Genomic DNA, 19,456 nt, shown 5'->3' with positions numbered 1-19,456 from the left:
ACAACAAATCAAGTTGTCATATAGTCTAATTACAGTCTTAGTAGAATGTTTTATGTCTGTATAATGCATATCCAGCCACCACTATACCGTGATATCAAGATGACCTCAACTAAGGCCTACCACCATTTTCTGTTTAACGCATCCCTATCCTCCCTCTTTCACTGGTTGGCTATGTTCCACCATCTCTCACTCCCTTCCTCCCTCCCTCCACTTCGCCTGGCATGACCTCGTTTACTCCCTCCCTCTCTCTATATTTCTCTCTTTTTTTCTCTCTCCTTCCCCTCCCTCCCTCCCTCCCTCCCTCCCTCCCTCCCTCCCTCCCTCCCTCCCTCCCTCCCTCCCTCCCTCCATCTATTTCTCTCTCTCATTTTCCCCAGCTTGGCTTGAGGATGACGTTATTTAGTTGGCTTAGATAGCTTAGTGCCAGGCCGGCGTGTTCCTCGGTCCTCCTCCTCCTCTCTTCCCCTCCCTCCATTCTTCCCTTGTTCTGTCCTGACAGACTGATCTACAGCGGGTATTATCTCTCCATTATCCCTACATCCCACACTCATTTATCTAACTTCTTTCTTTCCATGTGAATATTAATCAGAAGTAAGACAAGCCTAATCACTGGGCCATATTAGGACACAGTCCATCACACGCACGCATGCACGCACGCACACGCACACACACACACACACACACACACTCAGAAACACATCCATTAATCTCCTTCCTTCTAACACATTACTGTGCAGAAGCACATTTTACTCCAGAAATATTGCGTAAAGAGAAAAACTGAAGAAAGAACAGTCTCTTTCTTCCTCCCTCCAAGTGCCTCCTCTCTTCCAGATCTTGATTGTGAATCGTAGCCCTGGGGAAGATGGAGGGAGGACGAAGAGATGAGAGAGGGATGAAAGGAGTAGAAGAGAGAAAGAGCAGAGCCAGTGAGCGGAGAACAGGAATGTGTTGCCATGGGGGCACCCCCCCCCCCCCCCCCCACCACACAGACACACACACAGGGTGTTAGGGTCAGTTGGATGGGTGGGGAGGAGAAGAAAGGGGCGTCTCCATAGGACACAGAAGACCTCAAATGTCCCCAGAGAGGGTGCAACATGGAAGGGGGAGATGGAGGGGTGGCTTGGAGAGATGTAGGGATGAGAGGTTGCTGTAGTAAGGAAATGAAACAGCGTGCTAGTGTATGTGTCTGTGTGTCTGCCTAGGAGGACTGTAACGGACCCAGCTGTTTCACGCCTGTCCAGATGTGAAAGAGCAAAAGAGGGGAGAGAGAGAGTGAGGGAGAGAGAGAGAGAGTGAGGAAGAGAGAGTGAAAGACAGAGAGAGAGCGAAAGAGAGAGAAAGAGAGAGAGAGCAAACAAGAGAGAAAGAGAGAGAGAGAGCGAGGCAGGGTGTGTGGGGAGAGAGAAATTCAAGGAAACATTCATAGGCCTACATATTTTTCATAGAAAGAGAAACACACAATGAACAGCTGAATGGCTGTTCCCAGTACCACAAAGCAAGTGAACAACTTCTTTCATTAGACACAGATCTAGGATTAGCTTCCCCCTCCCCAATCACAATATTATGAACCATTAGTGAGAAAAAATGCAGAACTGACCCAAGATCAGCATCTAGGGGCAACTTCACTCTATACCCTACTAAGATAATGGACGTTATTGGAACACAAAGATCTCTTCTCACTCATGGGGTGGTAATAGTGACTGTTAAGAGAAAGAGAGACAACTCTTTCCTCCCCAAAGGATTTAGTGATAGAGCATGTTTGAAAGAGGAAGGGGATCCTTTCTTACAGTATTGCAACAATGTTGATAGGGGTTTAAGGATCCTATCTGCATCCCAAATGAAACTCTATCCCCTACATAGTGCACTACTTTTGAACAGGGCCCATAGGGCCATTTGGAAATGAACCTCTGTCTCAGCGTTAACTCCAAACAGTGGGAACTTGTTCTAGATGTGTGTGAGTGCGCATATCTTTTCCATGACGTTTGGAGAGTGAAAGGGAGCCCTCTTTGAGTGTGATAGTGTTGATAGGGGTTCTAGATCTAGCTAAACAGTACCGCCATTCACCTCTATGGTCTCCTCACTACACACGCTTGGTTGAAAGAATGCCAAGAGTGTGAAAAGCTGTCATCAAGGCAAAGGGAGGCTGCTTTGAAGAATCTCAAAAATAAAATATATTTAGATTTTTTTAACACTTTTTTGGTTACTACATGATTCCATATGTGTTATTTCATAGTAGTGATGTAGAAAATAGTAAAAATAAAGAAAAACCCTTGAATGAGTAGGTGTGTCCAAACTTTTGACTGGTACTGAACACACGCCTTAATACAGCTGCTTCCTTTCCACAGTGTGGAGGAAAGCTAGCCTGAGGTAAACCTTTACACACACACCACTGAGCGCCACTCCAGTCATATATCCTTTCAATGGTGCCCTGCTCCAGAGAGGAAAGCAAGTAACAGTTCCCCAGTCACGTGGTGCGTAGCGTATGCTCCCTCTGGAAGGCAGAATCGCAACAAATCTACATGATTCCACTTCAAGTCACTTTCACCGACCCAGCATTCCCCATCCACTTCTCCACCCAACCTGAAATCACTTATGGATCAGGCAGAAGGCCAGGACCCATTCTCTCCAAAAATCTCACTCCGACTGGGAAAAAAACGACTTCCTCACCATCGGGACGAGGCTCAAACTAGGTGTTCTTCACCGCACCTGCTACCGCAGTTAATTCATCCTCACACTCATCAATTCCTCTCTGCAGCACTCCATATTTACTCCATATTTACTCCATATTTACTCTATATTTATTCCATATTTACTCCATATTTACTCTATATTTATTCCATATTTACTCCAGATTTATTCCATATTTACTCCATATTTACTCTTAAGATGTTCCACTTTCTTCTTTTTGTCCTGCCCGCCTTCTTCCCGCCCTCTAATGGTTCCCCTGACTCCATCTCTAACTCCCACAACCATTCGGGCGTAAGCGCCAAATTGTAACTCATCCCGATATGGAATTGGTCAATACTTTATGCTTTCTCTTTGCTCGGGCTCTGTCTCAGCGAATCAGAAGAACGCCTTAAAAGGTCAGATGAAGACCGTTGCCAACAGTTTTTTTATTTTTTAAATATGACTTTTTGGTATCTGTGTGTTATGGTTCTTTCTCCTATGTTGTTCAGACCTTAACCTGACTCACTCTCCCCCTCGGCCAGCCATATAGTACCAGTTGGCTGGTCAAATGGGACCAATCGGCCGGCCAGTTGGGACCTAGCTATGGACCCAGCTATCTGGCTGGGCCCATCTTACTTTATTGTCCCCATGGGGACATGTTGTTGCAATATCATGTACATGTTTAAAGTGGCATTTAAATATAGTAGAAAACAAATTGACAACACAACATTCATAACAGTTATATACCAATAAAAAGAGACTAGCCTGCTGGCCTTACTGGGTCGATAGGAACATTAGCCTGAGCTGTTTAGGAGGGATATCACACCTGGCACAAATGATTGGCTAGTTCTGTTTTCATGCCAGGAGGTTCCCTATACCTGCACCCAGAGGCGAGTAGTTCAAAATTCGGGTACAGGGGGTGGCTTGGGACTAAAATAATTTTGGAGCCTTGCTGAGAGCCCTGACCTTAAAGATCTCATCCAAGTCTGTCTGTTTGACTCCAAGTACCTTACTTGCTGTGTTGATCATCCTTCTCAGCATATTTTTCTGTCTGAAAGTGGCATTGCCAAACCAACAAACAATACAAAAAGTTTAAATACTCTCAATGGAAGATTTGTAAAACAGAGTCAGCATAGTACAGTCAACATTAAAAGGTTCCAGATTTTTGAGAAAGTACAGTCTCTCTTGACTCTTTTTGTAGATCAGATCTGTACATTTACTCCATTGCTCGCCCAAATATTTATATATTCCAGAATGTAAGGCTGGATTGTGTTTTAGGCACAAGAAAAGTCAATAAATAGGATTTGGCGCCCTCTAGAGGTCTATAGACCATGTTGAAGAGAGAAAGAATGGCATCATCAACTCCTCTGCTGGGCTGATAGGCAAACTGAAACACCGGGTCGAGGAGTCATTCAACAGAGAGGGATTAGATGCTTTAGAAATGGGTACAATTATTGAGTTTTTCCACAATACTGGCACGATTTGCAGGTTGAGCGACGATTGGAAAATGTCTGTAAAAACACCAGCTAATTGTTCAGCACAGTGCTTCAACACATGTCCACTCATTTTGTCTGGGCCTAGGCGTTTGTGTGCATTACATCCCCTGAACAACTTCAAAACATCAGCCTGTTTAACAACAAACTCTCTCAAACATTTGTAATGATGCTTCCATTTGTTTTACCTCCGACACAAAGTTGTCTGATTCAAATCTTGAGAAGAAAACATTCAGTTCATTAGCCATGTTCTGGCCCTCATATCTCCCAAGGTCAGCACTGGTTTTTCCCCTGCCTATGTGGGGGGCACTAGCCATGGATTTAATCCCTTGCCAGGCCACCCTTGAGTTATCTGCGGAGAGGGTCCTCCCCACCCTTTGCTTGTATGCCTCCTTATCCAGCAGTATCTGTGTTTTGATCTCACGTTGTACATCTCTTAAAGCCTGTTTAACACCCTCAGCATGAACTGCCTTCTTTATATTAAGTAGTGATTTTAGATGTTTTGATACCCAAGGCTTATTGTTAGGGAAGATTGTACAGGTTTTAGTAGGCACAACTGACAACACAGAAGTTGACAGTCTGAAAGCATTTGGCTTTGTCCCATAGCACAAATGTAGAGTCTTATTGTTCCTGGTGTGAAATGTCACATACTTGTGTTATGTGCACAGAATCTTGTGCAAAGTGCAGTTGTTAAGGTCGGACCTAGCTATCTGGCAAGCGATGGCACAGGGCTACGCACAGTATGTTGGTGCACATGGAAGTCAGTGATTTATGTTGACTATATAGTAGGTTAATGAGACAATACAAATGTGATGTGACTAAAATGAAAGGACATTTAGTTGACTAAAATGGCCCACTGTTATCATCATTTTGAAAATAACTAGACAAAATTATTCAAAATGACAAAAAATATATATTTTATAGTATTCTGAATTGTTGGGAAGGGCCTGTAAGTAAGCATTTCACTGTTAGTCTACACCTGTTTAGGAAGCATGTGTACATTAATATTTATTTGAAATCTATTTGGTTTAGAAACAAATTAGCAAGATTCATGACAATATTTCTATTAAACATGCCCTACTCCTTTTGCAGTTGTCTAAAAAACACTATTTTGTTAAAAAATATATATATATATCCTTTAGTGTGTGTGCTTTACTGTATTTATACTTGGGATATCACTTTTCAACAGTAAAAGTAAAAAAATAGCTGGAGGACATCTTTGTACTATACAATCTTTGGCGCGACTTAGTACCATATATGGACATACGGCCATAAAATGTTAGGCCACACCCACAAGCCCATTTCAAGACGGCTGCAACTCACGGTCCGTTAGTGTGGAGAAGCTAAAACTACATACATCTTGAACAACGTTGATAGGTGGTGAAAACTGGATGATGGACTTCCTGTTCGACCGGGTCACACGGGTGAGGGTGGGGTCAGAATTGTCAATGTGGTTTGAAGTGGACAATTGGGCAGAACGTGGTAGAAAATGGACTGGGGGAGAGAGAGACAGGGCCGGCAATTGCAGCGGGGAACGTTCCTCTTGCTATTTTGCAAATCATGTGTAGATGTGGATATGAATCAGGGTAGGAGAGAATGGGGTGAGGACGTGAGACGGGGTGTGGAGAGATACACTGCATGTAGATACATCGTTTTTCTTTGTTTTTATGGATATATACAGATGGTTAAAAGGATCCAGTTAGTGGTAGGCTGGGGCAGGGCTGTATATCCCAGATTTCAAAGTTAGACTATGTAAGAGGTTTACTGATTGCACGTCAGTGTATGTGGCTGAGTTGATGGCCATGATTATATGTTTGAGATGGGTGGAGGAGGTGAAACCACTCAGAGTGGTGGTCTGCTCTGATTGGGCTGCGGTGTTGAGTGGTGTGAAGACGGGCAGGTCGGATAGGGGAGACTGGTTTGTGGAGATGATGGTGCTGTTAATGGGATGGGAGTGCTGGTAAGCTTTTGCTGGGTTCCCGCTGGGTAATGAGAAGGCCAATGTGGTGGCTATGAGTGCTGTGTGGAGAGAGGGGGTAGATATTCAGGTCCCGCTGGGCCGCAGGGAAGTCAAGTCATCGATCCGGGCAAAAGGGCTCGATCTTTGGCAAAGGCAATGGGATGCTAGTAGTAAGGGGAGGCCATTTTGTCACGTGTACCGGCAAGTTAAGGAAGAGGTGGGGAGTATGGGATGTAGGACAGATGAAGTTGTGTGGAGTATACTACGGTTTGAACACACAGAATATATCTAACTTTTACCACGTTGTGGATGATAGGGAGACATGAAGCAGGTATGTGTGATGAGTGTTTAGTGGAGGAAACGTTGAAGTATGTGTCAATATTTATGAACTGTATTTGTATTTATTATGGATCCCCAGTAGCTGCTGCCAAGGCAACAGCTACTCTTCCTATGATGTAGATAGGGAGAGATTGTGTGAAAGTATTAGAGGCTGGATGGGGTTGGGGTGGTGTAGTGGGGGGAGGAAGTGATGTCTAGGACTCTAGAGGGTTAGAGAGGCTGGATGGGGTTGGGGTTTGGGTGGTTTAGTGGGGAAGGAAAGTGAGAAGTGGTATCTAGGGCTCCATTTCACTTTCTTGGAGGAACAGAACTAATAAAGAGAATTTAATGTACAGTGCATTCGGAAAGTGATCAGTGGAAACAGGATGCATCCTGAGCTCAATTTCGAGTCTCATAGCAAAGGGTCTGAATACTTATGTAAATAAGGTATTTTCTAAAAACCTGTTTTCGTTTTGTCATTATGGTGTATTGTGTGTAGATTGCTGAGGATGTATTTTATTTTTTTTAATCCATATTAACGTAACAAAATGTGGGTCTGAATACTTCCCGAAGGCACTGTGTCATGTTCAGACCCAAACCACCTGTAGGCCCACAGCTGGACAGGACTCAAACATAGCAGCTGTTTCAGCTCTACTTCACCACCTCTGTGCTGGGGACAGAAGTTTCCAATAGCAACAAGTATGTTGACAAGAAGCAGCGAGAGGGGAAGGAGATGCCCTGGAAACATGTCACCGTGGCGACATGCTCTCCTACATTTCCCTGGTCATGTACATAGGCCAGACCTACCTATCCGTCTGGCCGGATAGTACCAGTCGGCCAGGGAGCTAGGTCCGGCCTACCTTACTCTGTCCCAAATGGCACCCTAATCTCTTAGGGTGCCATTTTAAAGTAGTGCTTTAAATAGGGGAAAGGGTGCGATTTGGGACGCAGCCTCTAGATGTCACCCAGACCACACACTGATGTTTACTGTTCCTCTCTCTCATCAGAACACATTCAGCCAACACAGATAACACACAGGAGCGCGTGTTCTCACACACACATATTTCAATAGTGTATTTTTTACTCATAAAAAAAAACTATGGGAGCTTAGCTAAGCATTACTAAGACCACAACAGAATATATGGAGAATAAAAACATGTTTCTAAACCTTTATTAAATGTCCTTATATTAACATTAACTCAACAGTACAGGTGAAATGTTACACGTTTAAAGCCACCAAACACAGACATACTAATGAATGTGACTAAGGTATTGTCTCAAATAGCACCCTATCCCCTATATAGTGCACTACTTTTGACCAGGGCTCATAGGAGTCTGGTGAAAAGTAGTGCACTATATAGGGCATAGTGTGCCTTTTAGGTTGCAGCTCATTGCTCAATCAGACTAACTTCTGTAATGTGTTACAATCCAGCGTCTGTCCCCTTAATTAAAGTCTGTCACCCTGTGACTGGATCTCAGTCCGGACTACTACATGCAGGTTTGCAGTGGATTACGGACGCAAGCTGGCGAGACACACACTCACGCACAAGGGCACGGACGGACAAGTGCACCCGCAAGTGTGTATACGCGCACACTCAAGCAAACACAAAACGGCCTCTCTTCAGCGAGTGTCAAAACCTCCTCCATCTCCCTGTCTTTATATCTCAGTATTATACACTGACAGGTCAGAGGCCGCGGTAACATGCAGTTCCCACGGAAACTGATTGACAGGCCTCTTGACCTTTGACCTTTGACCCCGCCCATCGGCCACCATCAGCGCCACGTCCCCATCGTCAAGGAGACGCACCAGGTCACCCTCGGGGTCGCGGTAGTTCAGGGCGATGTTGCCATCCACCTTGAACACATCTCTGAGAAAGAGCGAACGAGAGAGAGAGAGGGGGATGACAGGGAGGGATGGAGTGAGAAAGGTGGAGGGCGGAGTAGGGGGGAGAGGAGAGAGGCAAAGGGAGGGGTGGAGAGAGAGGTGTGGGAAAGAGGCAGAGATGGCGTTGTAGGGGGAGAGAGAGAGAAAGGGGGAAATAGAAGAAGACAGAGAGAAAGGTAGAGAGAGATTATTATTAGTATGACTGTTTTATCTTTATTTAACCATACAAGTCAATTGAGAAGCCATTTTAACTTACAGTACTGACCTGGCCAAGAGGCATAACATTACAACAGTAAACAGGACAACTCACAATCCCACTAAAATCACATAAAACACACTATACAGAGGAAAGGTCCAAATTGATCAAATATACAACAAGAAGAAATATTCCCAGTGGGTTTAGAGCAGGAAAGTCCTTGGCAACACAGCAGACTGAATGATCAGCAGCTACATTGATCACATAGCAGCTCAGTTCATGTTGCTGAAGGATTGTGGTGGGATACTGGAATGAACGACAGCCAAAGGAAGTGTGGGCTTTGGGAACGACCAGTGTGATACATCTACCAGGGGTTTCTACTGGTAGTGGAGATGTTGAGGAGTGAGCCGAGGTAGAGGGGGGACTTGGTACCAGTGGGTCTGGTGTCGTGTTTGTAACACGGCCAGTTGACCAGGGTGTAAAGGTCACAGTGATGAGTGTTGAAGGGGGACCTGGTAACAAAGCGGATGGCAGTGTGGTAAATGAAGTCTAGTTTATCAAGGGAGGTTTTTGGGACAAGCCTGTAACTAAATCACTATAGTCCAGGATTGTCAGGATGGTCCGTTTTATAAAGGTGTGCTTGGCAGAGTGGGTGAAGGATGTTTCGTTGCGGTACAGGAAACCCACTGTGGATGTAACTTTAGACTGAAGGTGGGTGATGTGGGTACAGAATGAGAGCGATCAGTCCAGACAGACAACAAGATACTTGTGTCTTCCTCCTCTAACCCCGAGCCATTCAGGGTGACAGTGATAGGAGGACGTAGATACATGGCAGTAGTAGAGTCCTGCTGTTATTATGAGTACAGAAACAACTACTCACACCTGTAACAGTTGAAGTACTCTGACGAGGTCTTCACCCAGACAAGACATTTGTTTTGGCACCAAAGATAGCGACTGAGATAACAAAGATAACTCTTCGTTTGTCTGTACGCTTTAATGGCTGTCCTGTCAATCTCCGTGGTCTCTCTCTCTCTCTCTCTCTCTCTCTCTCTTTTATGAGAATAAACTTTTTTATGAGAATAAAAAAGTTATTGGGAGAGCCTGTCTGGTTAATGGGAGAGCCTGTCTGGTTACTGGGAGAGCCTGTCTGGTTACAGGGAGAGCCTGTCTGGTTACAGGGAGAGCCTGTCTGGTTACAGGGAGAGCCTGTCTGGTTACTGGGAGAGCCTGTCTGGTTACAGGGAGAGCCTGTCTGGTTATTGGGAGAGCCTGTCTGGTTACTGGGAGAGCCTGTCTGGTTACTGGGAGAGCCTGTCTGGTTAATGGGAGAGCCTGTCTGGTTACAGGGAGAGCCTGTCTGGTTACTGGGAGAGCCTGTCTTGTTACTGGGAGAGCCTGTCTGGTTATAGGGAGAGCCTGTCTGGTTATATGGAGAGCCTGTCTGGTTATAGGGAGAGCCTGTCTGGTTATAGGGAGAGCCTGTCTGGTTATATGGAGAGCCTGTCTGGTTATATGGAGAGCCTGTCTGGGTACCGGGAGAGCCTGTCTGGTTATAGGAAGAGCCTGTCTGCTTACTGGGAGAGCCTGTCTGGTTATAGGAAGAGCCTGTCTGGTTACTGGGAGAGCATGTCTGGTTATAGGGAGAGTGTGAGGTGAGAAGTGTGGAACTAATTTTAGTATGCACAGAGGTGATTTGTGGCTCCGCTGATGCATTGTGGGTAGATTTCTAGTCCCCAGGGGCATTGGGACTGTTTAATGGAAGTGTGTGTGTGTGTGTGTGTGTGTGTGTGTGTGTGTGTGTGTGTGTGTGTGTGTGTGTGTGAAATTCATTCTTGTTTTGCTTTTAGAGTTGAGGTGAGTTTTATCTCGTTGACAAGATAATAATGAGAGATGATAAACTGGGCCAGGAGCAGTGTGGCACTGACTATATGAGTCTGGTTATAGTGTGTAGAGTGGTAGTGTTATAGTGTGTAGGGTGGTAGTGTTATAGTGTGTAGAGTGGTAGTATTATAGTGTGTAGGGTGGTAGTGTTATAGTGTGTAGAGTGGTAGTGTTATAGTGTGTACTGTGGTAGTGTTATAGTGTGTAGAGTGGTGGTAGTGTTATAGTGTGTACTGTGGTAGTGTTATAGTGTGTACTGTGGTAGTGTTATAGTGTGTACTGTGGTAGTGTTATAGTGTGTACTGTGGTAGTGTTATAGTGTGTAGAGCGGTAGTGTTATAGTTGGTAGTGTTATAGTGTGTACTGTGGTAGTGTTATAGTTGGTAGTGTTATAGAGTTATAGTGTGTACTGTGGTAGTGTTATAGTTGGTAGTGTTATAGTGTTATAGTGTGTACTGTGGTAGTGTTATAGTGTGTACTGTGGTAGTGATATAGTGTGTACTGTGGTAATGTTATAGTGTGTACTGTGGTAGTGTTATAGTGTGTACTGTGGTAGTGTGTACTGTGGTAGTGTTATAGTGTGTACTGTGGTTGTGTTATAGTTGGTAGTGTTATAGTGTTATAGTGTGTACTGTGGTAGTGTTATAGTGTGTACTGTGGTAGTGTTATAGTGTGTACTGTGGTAGTGTTATAGTGTGTAGAGTGGTAGTGTATAGAGTGGTAGTGTTATAGTGTGTACTGTGGTAGAGTTATAGTGTGTACTGTGGTACTGTTATAGTGTGTACTGTGGTAGTGTTATAGTGTCTACTGTGGTAGTGTTATAATGTGTATTGTGGTAGTGTTATAGTGTGTAGTGTTACAGTGTGTACAGTGGTAGTGTTATAGTGTGTAGAGTGGTAGTGTTATAGTGTGTAGAGTGTAGTGTTATAGAGTGTACTGTGGTAGTGTTATAGTGTGTACTGTGGTAGTGTTATAGTGTGTAGAGTGGTAGTGTTACAGTGTGTACTGTGGTAGTGTTACAGTGTGTACTGTGGTCAAGAAAGCACATCTTTACTGACCGGGGGAAATTTCAATGGAGAGTAGAATATTTGAAGAAATAGATACAGTTTACATTCACCTTAGCCAAATACATTTAAACTCAGTTTTTCACAATTTCTGACATTTAATCCTAGTAACAATTCCCTGTCTTAGGTCAGTTGAGATCACCACTTCATTTTAAGAATGTGAAATGTCAGAATAATAGTAGAGAGAATGATTTATTTCAGCTTTTATTTCTTTCATCACATTCCCAGTGGGTCAGCATTGCCTTTAAATGGTTTAACTTGGGTCAAACGTTTTGGGTAGCCTTCCACAAGCTTCCCACAATAAGTTGGGTGAATTTTGGCCCATTCCTCCTGACAGAGCTGGTGTAACTGAGTCAGGTTTGTAGGACTCCTTGCTCGCACACGCTTTTTCAGTTCTGCCCACAAATATTCTATAGGATTGAGGTCAGGGCTTTGTGATGGCCACTCCAATACCTTGACATTGTTGTCCTTAAGCCATTTTGCCACAACTTTGGAAGTATGCTTGGGGTCATTGTCCATTTGGAAGACCCATTTGCGACCAAACTTTAACTTCCTGACTGATGTCTTGAGATATTGCTTCAATATATCCACATAATTTTCCTTCCACATGACGCCATCTATTTTGGGAAGTACACCAGTCCCTCCTGCAGCAAAGCACCCCCACAAAATGATGCTGCCACCCCCGTGATTCATGGTTGGGATGGTGTTCTTTGGCTTGCAAGCCTCCCCTATTTCCTCCAAACATAACGATGGTCATTATGGCCAAACAAGTTCTATTTTTGTTTCATCAAACCAGAGGACATTTCTCCAAAAAGTACGATCTTTGCCGATGTGCAGTTGCAAACTGGAGTCTGGGTTTTTTATGGCGGTTTTGGAGCAGTGGCTTTTTCCTTGCTGAGCGGCCTTTCAGGTTATGTCGATATAGGACTCGTTTTACTGTGGATATACAGTCGTGGCCAAAGGTTTTGAGAATGACAGAAATATACATTTTCACAAAGTCTGCTGCCTCAGTTTGTATGATAGCAATTTGCATATTCTCCAGAATGTTATGAAGAGTGATCAGATGAATTGCACTTAATTGCAAAGTCCCTCTTCACCATGCAAATTAACTGAATCCCCCCCAAAAAACATTTCCACTGCATTTCAGCCTTGCCACAAAAGGACCAGCTGACATCATGTCAGTGATTCTCTCGTTAACACAGGTGTGAGTGTTGACAAGGACAAGGCTAGAAATCACTGTCATGCTGATTGAGTTCAAATAACAGACTGGAAGCTTCAAAAGGAGGGTGGTGCTTGGAATCATTGTTCTTCCTCTGTCAGCCATCGTTACCTGCAAGGAAACAGGTGCCGTCATCATTGCTTTGCACAAAAAGGGCTTCACAGGCAAGGATATTGCTGCCAGTAAGATTGCACCTAAATCAACCATTTATCGGATCATCAAGAACTTCAAGGAGAGCGGTTCAATTGTTGTGAAGAAGGCTTCAGGGCGCCCAAGAAAGTCCAGCAAGTGCCAGGACCATCTCCTAAAGTTGATTTGCTGCGGGATCGGGGCACCACCAGTACAGAGCTTGCTCAGGAGTGGCAGCAGGCAGTGTGAGTGCATCTGCACGCACAGTGAGGCGAAGACTTTTGGAGGATGGCCTGGTGTCAAAAAGGGCAGCAAAGAAGCCACCTCTCTCCAGGAAAAACATCAGGGACAGACTGATATTCTGCAAAAGGTACAGGGATTGGACTGCTGAGGACTGGGGTAAAGTCATTTTCTCTGATGAATCCCCTTTCCGATTGTTTGGGGCATCCGGAAAAAAGCTTGTCCGGCGAAGACAAGGTGAGCGCTACCATCAGTCCTGTGTCACACCAACAGTAAAGCATCCTGTGACCATTCATGTGTGGGGTTGCTTCTCAGCCAAGGGAGTGGGCCCACTCACAATTTTGCTTAAGAACACAGCCATGAATAAAGAATGGTACCAACACATCCTCCGAGAGCAACTTCTCCCAACCATCCAGGAACAGTTTGATGATAAACAATGCTATTTCCAGCATGATGGAGCACCTTGCCATAAGGCAAAAGTGATAACTAAGTGGCTCGGGGAACAAAACATCGATATTTTGGGTCCATGGCCAGGAAACTCCCCAGACCTTAATCCCATTGAGAACTTGCGGTCAATCCTCAAGAGGCGGGTGGACAAACAAAAACCCACAAATTCTGACAAACTCCAAGCATTGATTATGCAAGAATGGTCTGCCATCAGTCAGGATGTAGGCCAGAAGTTAATTGATAGCATGCCAGGGCGGATTGCAGAGGTCTTGAAAAATAAGGGTCAACACTGCAAATATTGACTCTTTGCATCAACTTCATGAAATTGTCAATAAAAGCCTTTGAAACTTATAAAATGCTTGTAATTATACTTCAGCCTTCCATAGTAACATCTGACAAAAATATCTAAAGACACTGAAGCAGCAAACCTTGTGGAAATTAATATTTGCGTCATTCTCAAAACTTTTGGCCACGACTGTAGATACTTTTGTACCTGTTTCCTGCAGCATCTTCACAAGGTCCTTTGCTGTTGTTCTGGGATTGATTTGCACTTTTCGCACCAAAGTATGTTCATCTCTAGGAGACAGAACGCGTCTCCTTCCTGAGCGGTATGACGGCTGCGTGGCCCCATGGTGTTTATACTTGCGTACTATTGTTTGTAGAGATGAATGTGATACCTTCAGGCCTTTGGAAATTGCTCCCAAGGATGAACTAGACTTGTGGAGGTCTACCATTTTTTTCTGAGGTCTTGGCTGATTTCTTTTGATTTTCCCATGATGTCAAGCAGAGGCACTGAGTTTGAAGGTAGGCCTTGAAATACATCCACAGATACACCTCCAATTGACTCAAATTATGTCAATTAGCCAATCAGAAGCTTATAATGCCATGACATCATTTTCTGGAATTTTCCAAGCTGTTTAATGGCACAGTCAACTTAGTGTATGTAAACTTCTGACCCACTGGAATTGTGATACAGTGAATTATAAGTGAAATAATCTGTCTGTGTAACGCCCTGACCATAGAGAGGGGTTTTTGTTCTTTATTTTGGTTAGGCCAGGGTGTTACATTGGGTGGGCGTTCTATGTTCTTTTTCTATGTTTTTGTATTTCTTTGTTTTGGGCCGTGTGTGTGGCTCCCAATCAGGCACAGCTGAAGTTCGTTGTTGTTGATTGGGAGTCACACATAAGTGCATGTTTTTCCGTTGGGGTTTTGTGGGTAATTGTTTCTGTCATTGTGTTTCACCTGACAGGACTGTTTGGCTGTCAGTTTCTTGTTTTGTAATTGTATAGTGTTCCGTTTAAGAATTAAATAAGATGAACACTAACTCCGCTGAGTTTTGGTCCACTCTCTCTCATGGCAGTCGTTACAGTCTGTAAACAATTGTTGGAAAAATTACTTGTGTTATGAACAAAGTAGATGTCCTAACCGACTTGCCAACACTATAGTTTGTTTACAAGAAATTTGTGGAGTGGTTGAAAAACGAGTTTTAATGACTCCAACCTAAGTGTATGTAAACTTCCCACTTCAACTGTATGTAGTGAAGAGGAGAATATCATCTGAGTAACAGATATGTAGTGAAGAGGAGAATATTAGCTGAGTAACAGATATGTAGTGAAGAGTAGAATATTAGCTGAGTAACAGATATGTAGTGAAGAGGAGAATATCAGCTGAGTAACAGATATGTAGTGAAGAGTAGAATCAGCTGAGTAACAGATATGTAGTGAAGAGTAGAATCAGCTGAGTAACAGATACAGTGAGGGAAAAAATTATTTGATCCCCTGCTGATTTTGTACGTTTGCCCACTGACAAAGAAATGATCAGTCTATAATTTTAATGGTAGGCTTATTTGAACGGTGAGAGACAGAAGAACAAAAAATCCAGAAAAACGCATGTCAAAAATGTTATAAATTGATTTGCATTTTAATGAGGGAAATAAGTATTTGACCCCCTCAATCAGAAAGATTTCTGGCTCCTAGGTGTCTTTTATACAGGTAACGAGCTGAGATTAGGAAAACACTCTTGAAGGGAGTGCTCCTAATCTCAGTTTGTTACCTGTATAAAAGACACCTGTCCACAGAAGCAATCAATCAGATTCCAAACTCTCCACCATGGCCAAGACCAAAGAGCTCTCCAAGGATGTCAGGGACAAGATTGTAGACCTACACAAAGCTGGAATGGGCTACAAGACCATCGCCATGCAGCTTGGTGAGGTGACAACAATTGGTGCGATTATTCGCAAATGGAAGAAACACAAAAGAACTGTCAATCTCCCTCGGCTTGGGGTTCCATGCAAGATCTCACCTCGTGGAGTTGCAATGATCATGAGAACGGTGAGGAATCAGCCCAGAACTACACAGGAGGATCTTGTCAATGATCTCAAGGCAGCTGGGACCATAGTCACCAAGAAAACAATTGGTAACACACTACGCCGTGAAGGACTGAAATCCTGCAGCGCCCGCAAGGTCCCCCTGCTCAAGAAAGCACATATACATGCCCGTCTGAAGTTTGCCAATGAACATCTGAATGATTCAGAGGACAACTGGGTGAAAGTGTTGTGGTCAGATGAGACCAAAATGGAGCTCTTTGGCATCAACTCAACTCGCCGTGTTCGGAGGAGGAGGAATGCTGCCTCTGACCCCAAGAACACCATCCCACTGTCAAACATGGAGGTGGAAACATTATGCTTTGGGGGTGTTTTTCTGCTAAGGGGACAGGACAACTTCACCGCATCAAAGGGACGATGGACGGGGCCATGTACCGTCAAATCTTGGGTGAGAACCTCCTTCCCTCAGCCAGGGCATTGAAAATGGGTCGTGGATGGGTATTCCAGCATGACAATGACCCAAAACACATGGCCAAGGCAACAAAGGAGTGGCTCAAGAAGAAGCACATTAAGGTCCTGGAGTGGCCTAGCCAGTCTCCAGACCTTAATCCCATAGAAAATCTGTGGAGGGAGCTGAAGGTTCGAGTTGCCAAACGTCAGCCTTGAAACCTTAATGACTTGGAGAAGATCTGCAAAGAGGAGTGGGACAAAATCCCTCCTGAGATGTGTGCAAACCTGGTGGCCAACTACAAGAAACGTCTGACCTCTGTGATTGCCAACAAGGGTTTTGCCACCAAGTACTAAGTCATGTTTTGCAGAGGGGTAAAATACTTATTTCCCTCATTAAAATGCAAATCATTTTATAACATTTTTGACATGCGTTTTTTCAGGATTTTTTGTTGTTGTTATTCTGTCTCTCACTGTTCATATAAACCTACCATTAAAATTATAGACTGATCATTTCTTTGTCAGTGGGCAAACGTACAAAATCGGCAGGGGATCAAATACTTTTTTCCCTCACTGTATGTAGTGAAGAGTGGAGAGTCTGTTGATTCAGCAGTGGGATGTGTCTGGTATCTTACCTCATGCGTGCCAGTAGTTCTTTGTATGATGGCTGGGTGGTGATATCTTCTTCAACACACACATCCCTGCCATATACAGTCGCACCAATACATTATTAACTGGGATACATACAGTCACACCAATACATAATTAACTGGGATACATACAGTCACACCAATACATAATTAACTGGGATACATACAGTCACACCAATACATTATTAACTGGGATACATACAGTCACACCAATACATTATTAACTGGGATACAAACAGTCACTCCAATACATTATTAACTGGGATACATACAGTCACACCAATACATTATTAACTGGGATACATACAGTCACACCAATACATTATTAACTGCGATACATACAGTCACACCAATACATTATCAACTGGGATACATACAGTCACACCAATACATTATTAACTGGGATACATACAGTCACACCAATACATTATTAACTGGGATACATACAGTCACACCAATACATTATTAACTGGGATACATACAGTCACTCCAATACATTATTAACTGGGATACATACAGTCACTCCAATACATTATTAACTGGGATACATACAGTCACACCAATACATTATTAACTGGGATACATACAGTCACACCAATACATTATTAACTGGGATACATACAGTCACACCAATACATTATTAACAGGGATACATACATTCGTTATTATGGGACCTTTATGGGATTACACAGGAACTTTCAGTTACTTTTAGTACATTTAAAACACTTTTATAACATGTACGTATGCGTTCACACACGAGCACACACACGAGCACGCGAACGCACACACACACACACACACACACACACACACACACACACACACACACACACACACACACACACACACACACACACACACACACACACACACACACACACACACACACACACACACACAGCACACACCTGGTGTCGACGCCCTGGGGTGTGAGCAGGTAGCAGCGCAGGCAGCTGTAAGACCCCGCCCCTTTACCTGAAGCGCCACCGCTCTCACCATCAGAGTCACTCTCTGGGAGGGGCTTAATGATCTTCACAAAGGATTCTGGGAAGATACCTGTCCGATCGCGCACCGTGCCCTGAGAGAGAGAGGAAGTGAGTGAGTGAGTGAGTGAGTGAGTGAGTGAGTGAGTGAGTGAGTGAGTGAGTGAGTGAGTGAGTGAGTGAGTGAGTGAGTGAGTGAGTGAGTGAGGGAGTGAGGGAAAGAGAGAGAGGGAGGGAGGGAGGGAGGGAAAGAGAGAGAGGGAGTGAGGGAGGGAAAGAGAGAGAGAGAGTGAGTGAGGGAGGGAAAGAGAGAGAGTGAGTGTGAGTGAGTGAGGGAAAGAGAGAGACAGAGTGAGTGAGTGAGTGAGTGAGTGAGTGAGTGAGTGAGTGAGTGAGTCAGTAAGGGAGGGAAAGAGAGAGAGAGAGAGAGAGAGAGAGAGAGAGAGAGAGAGAGAGAGAGAGAGAGAGAGAGAGGTGGATTAATGAAGAGAGAGCTGTAAAGTGTGTGTATAAAAGCAGTTTTACATAGGCTCATTATCATGACCTGACTAATATCTCAGAAGTACTCAAGACACACATACAGAGATGGCCCGTGTGTGTGTGGCATTTTGAGTAATGCTTGACCCCTCCTGACCCCTCTCTCCATCCTTTTCTTCACTTTACTCATATCTCTCTCTCTCTCTCTCTCTCTCTCTCTCTCTCTCTCTCCTCTTCCACCTCTCGCTCTCTCTCTCTCTCCCCTGTCTCTCCTCTTCCCTGTCTCTCCTCTTCCCTGTCTCTCCTCTTCCCTGTCTCTCCTCTTCCCTGTCTCTGTCCTTGCTCTCTCTCAGCTCTCCCTCCCACTATCTTGCTCTCTCTCCATTACCTTTCTCTATCTACCCTCTTTCTCATTCATTCTCTAGTCTCTCTCACTCTTGCCACCCTCCCCCTCTCTCTCTCCACCCTCTTTCTCGCTCATTCTCTTCTCTCCCTCCCTCCTAGTGACCCTCCATCTCCCTCGATCCCTTCTCCTCACTCCACCTCTCCCTCTCCTCCCATCCTCCTCCCACCGTTCCTCCTCATCCCTCCCCTCTATTCACTCATCTCCTCCTCCTCCATCCCTCCCTCCTCCTCCCTCCCTCCCTCTCCTTCATCCCTCCCTCTCCTCTTCCTCCTCCTCCATCCATCCATTCCTCCCTCTCTCCTCCATCCCTCCCTCTCCTCCTCCATCCATCCCTCCCTCTCTTCCTCCTCCTCTCGCCTGCAGCTCACCTCCAGCCAGTCTGTGTTAACTCTCCTCAGAAGGAAGATCACCTCTCCAGCTTTCATACTCAGCTCCAGTCGTCCGCTCCCACTGAAGTCGAAGACCACCTGGGAACCACACACACACACACGGAGGAGAACACAAACACGCCGGCAGCAGGCAGCGGACCAGGATCAACCGAGAGAAAGGGAGAGAAAGAGAGAGACAGACAGAGAGAGAAGACTGAGAAACCGAACAGGTAAGAGAGACTTATTTTACTTATCTGATAATGAAGTGAGAGAGAGAGAGAGAGAGAGAGAGAGAGCAATCAG

General features: G+C 44.5%; 2 protein-coding genes across 2 annotated transcripts in view; one reads left to right on the top strand and one right to left on the bottom strand.

Moving 5' to 3' along the window:
* Nucleotides 1-7,593: 7,593 nt before the first annotated feature.
* LOC106591388 (neutrophil cytosol factor 4) overlaps nt 7,594-19,456 on the bottom strand; it is a 31,576-nt gene continuing 19,713 nt past the window's right edge. Inside the window, exons 8-11 of the mRNA XM_082966513.1 lie at nt 19,154-19,252; nt 17,828-17,997; nt 16,905-16,970; nt 7,594-8,306 (exon numbers count right to left, since the gene is read on the bottom strand). Of these exons, the coding sequence (XP_082822639.1) occupies nt 8,096-8,306; nt 16,905-16,970; nt 17,828-17,997; nt 19,154-19,252 (546 nt within the window). The 3' untranslated portion in view covers nt 7,594-8,095. The remainder of the gene's footprint in view (nt 8,307-16,904; nt 16,971-17,827; nt 17,998-19,153; nt 19,253-19,456) is intronic.
* The window catches only part of LOC106591443 (parvalbumin alpha), a 40,527-nt gene continuing 40,323 nt past the window's right edge, over nt 19,253-19,456 (top strand). The window contains exon 1 of the mRNA XM_082966511.1: nt 19,253-19,383. The gene's annotated coding sequence lies outside the window, so the exon portion shown is untranslated. The remainder of the gene's footprint in view (nt 19,384-19,456) is intronic.

This window comes from Salmo salar, chromosome 02 (genome assembly GCF_965601325.2).
Source record: "Salmo salar chromosome 02, fSalSal1, whole genome shotgun sequence".
Classification (NCBI taxonomy): domain Eukaryota; kingdom Metazoa; phylum Chordata; class Actinopteri; order Salmoniformes; family Salmonidae; genus Salmo; species Salmo salar.
This window is presented reverse-complemented; position numbering and strand designations above follow the sequence as displayed.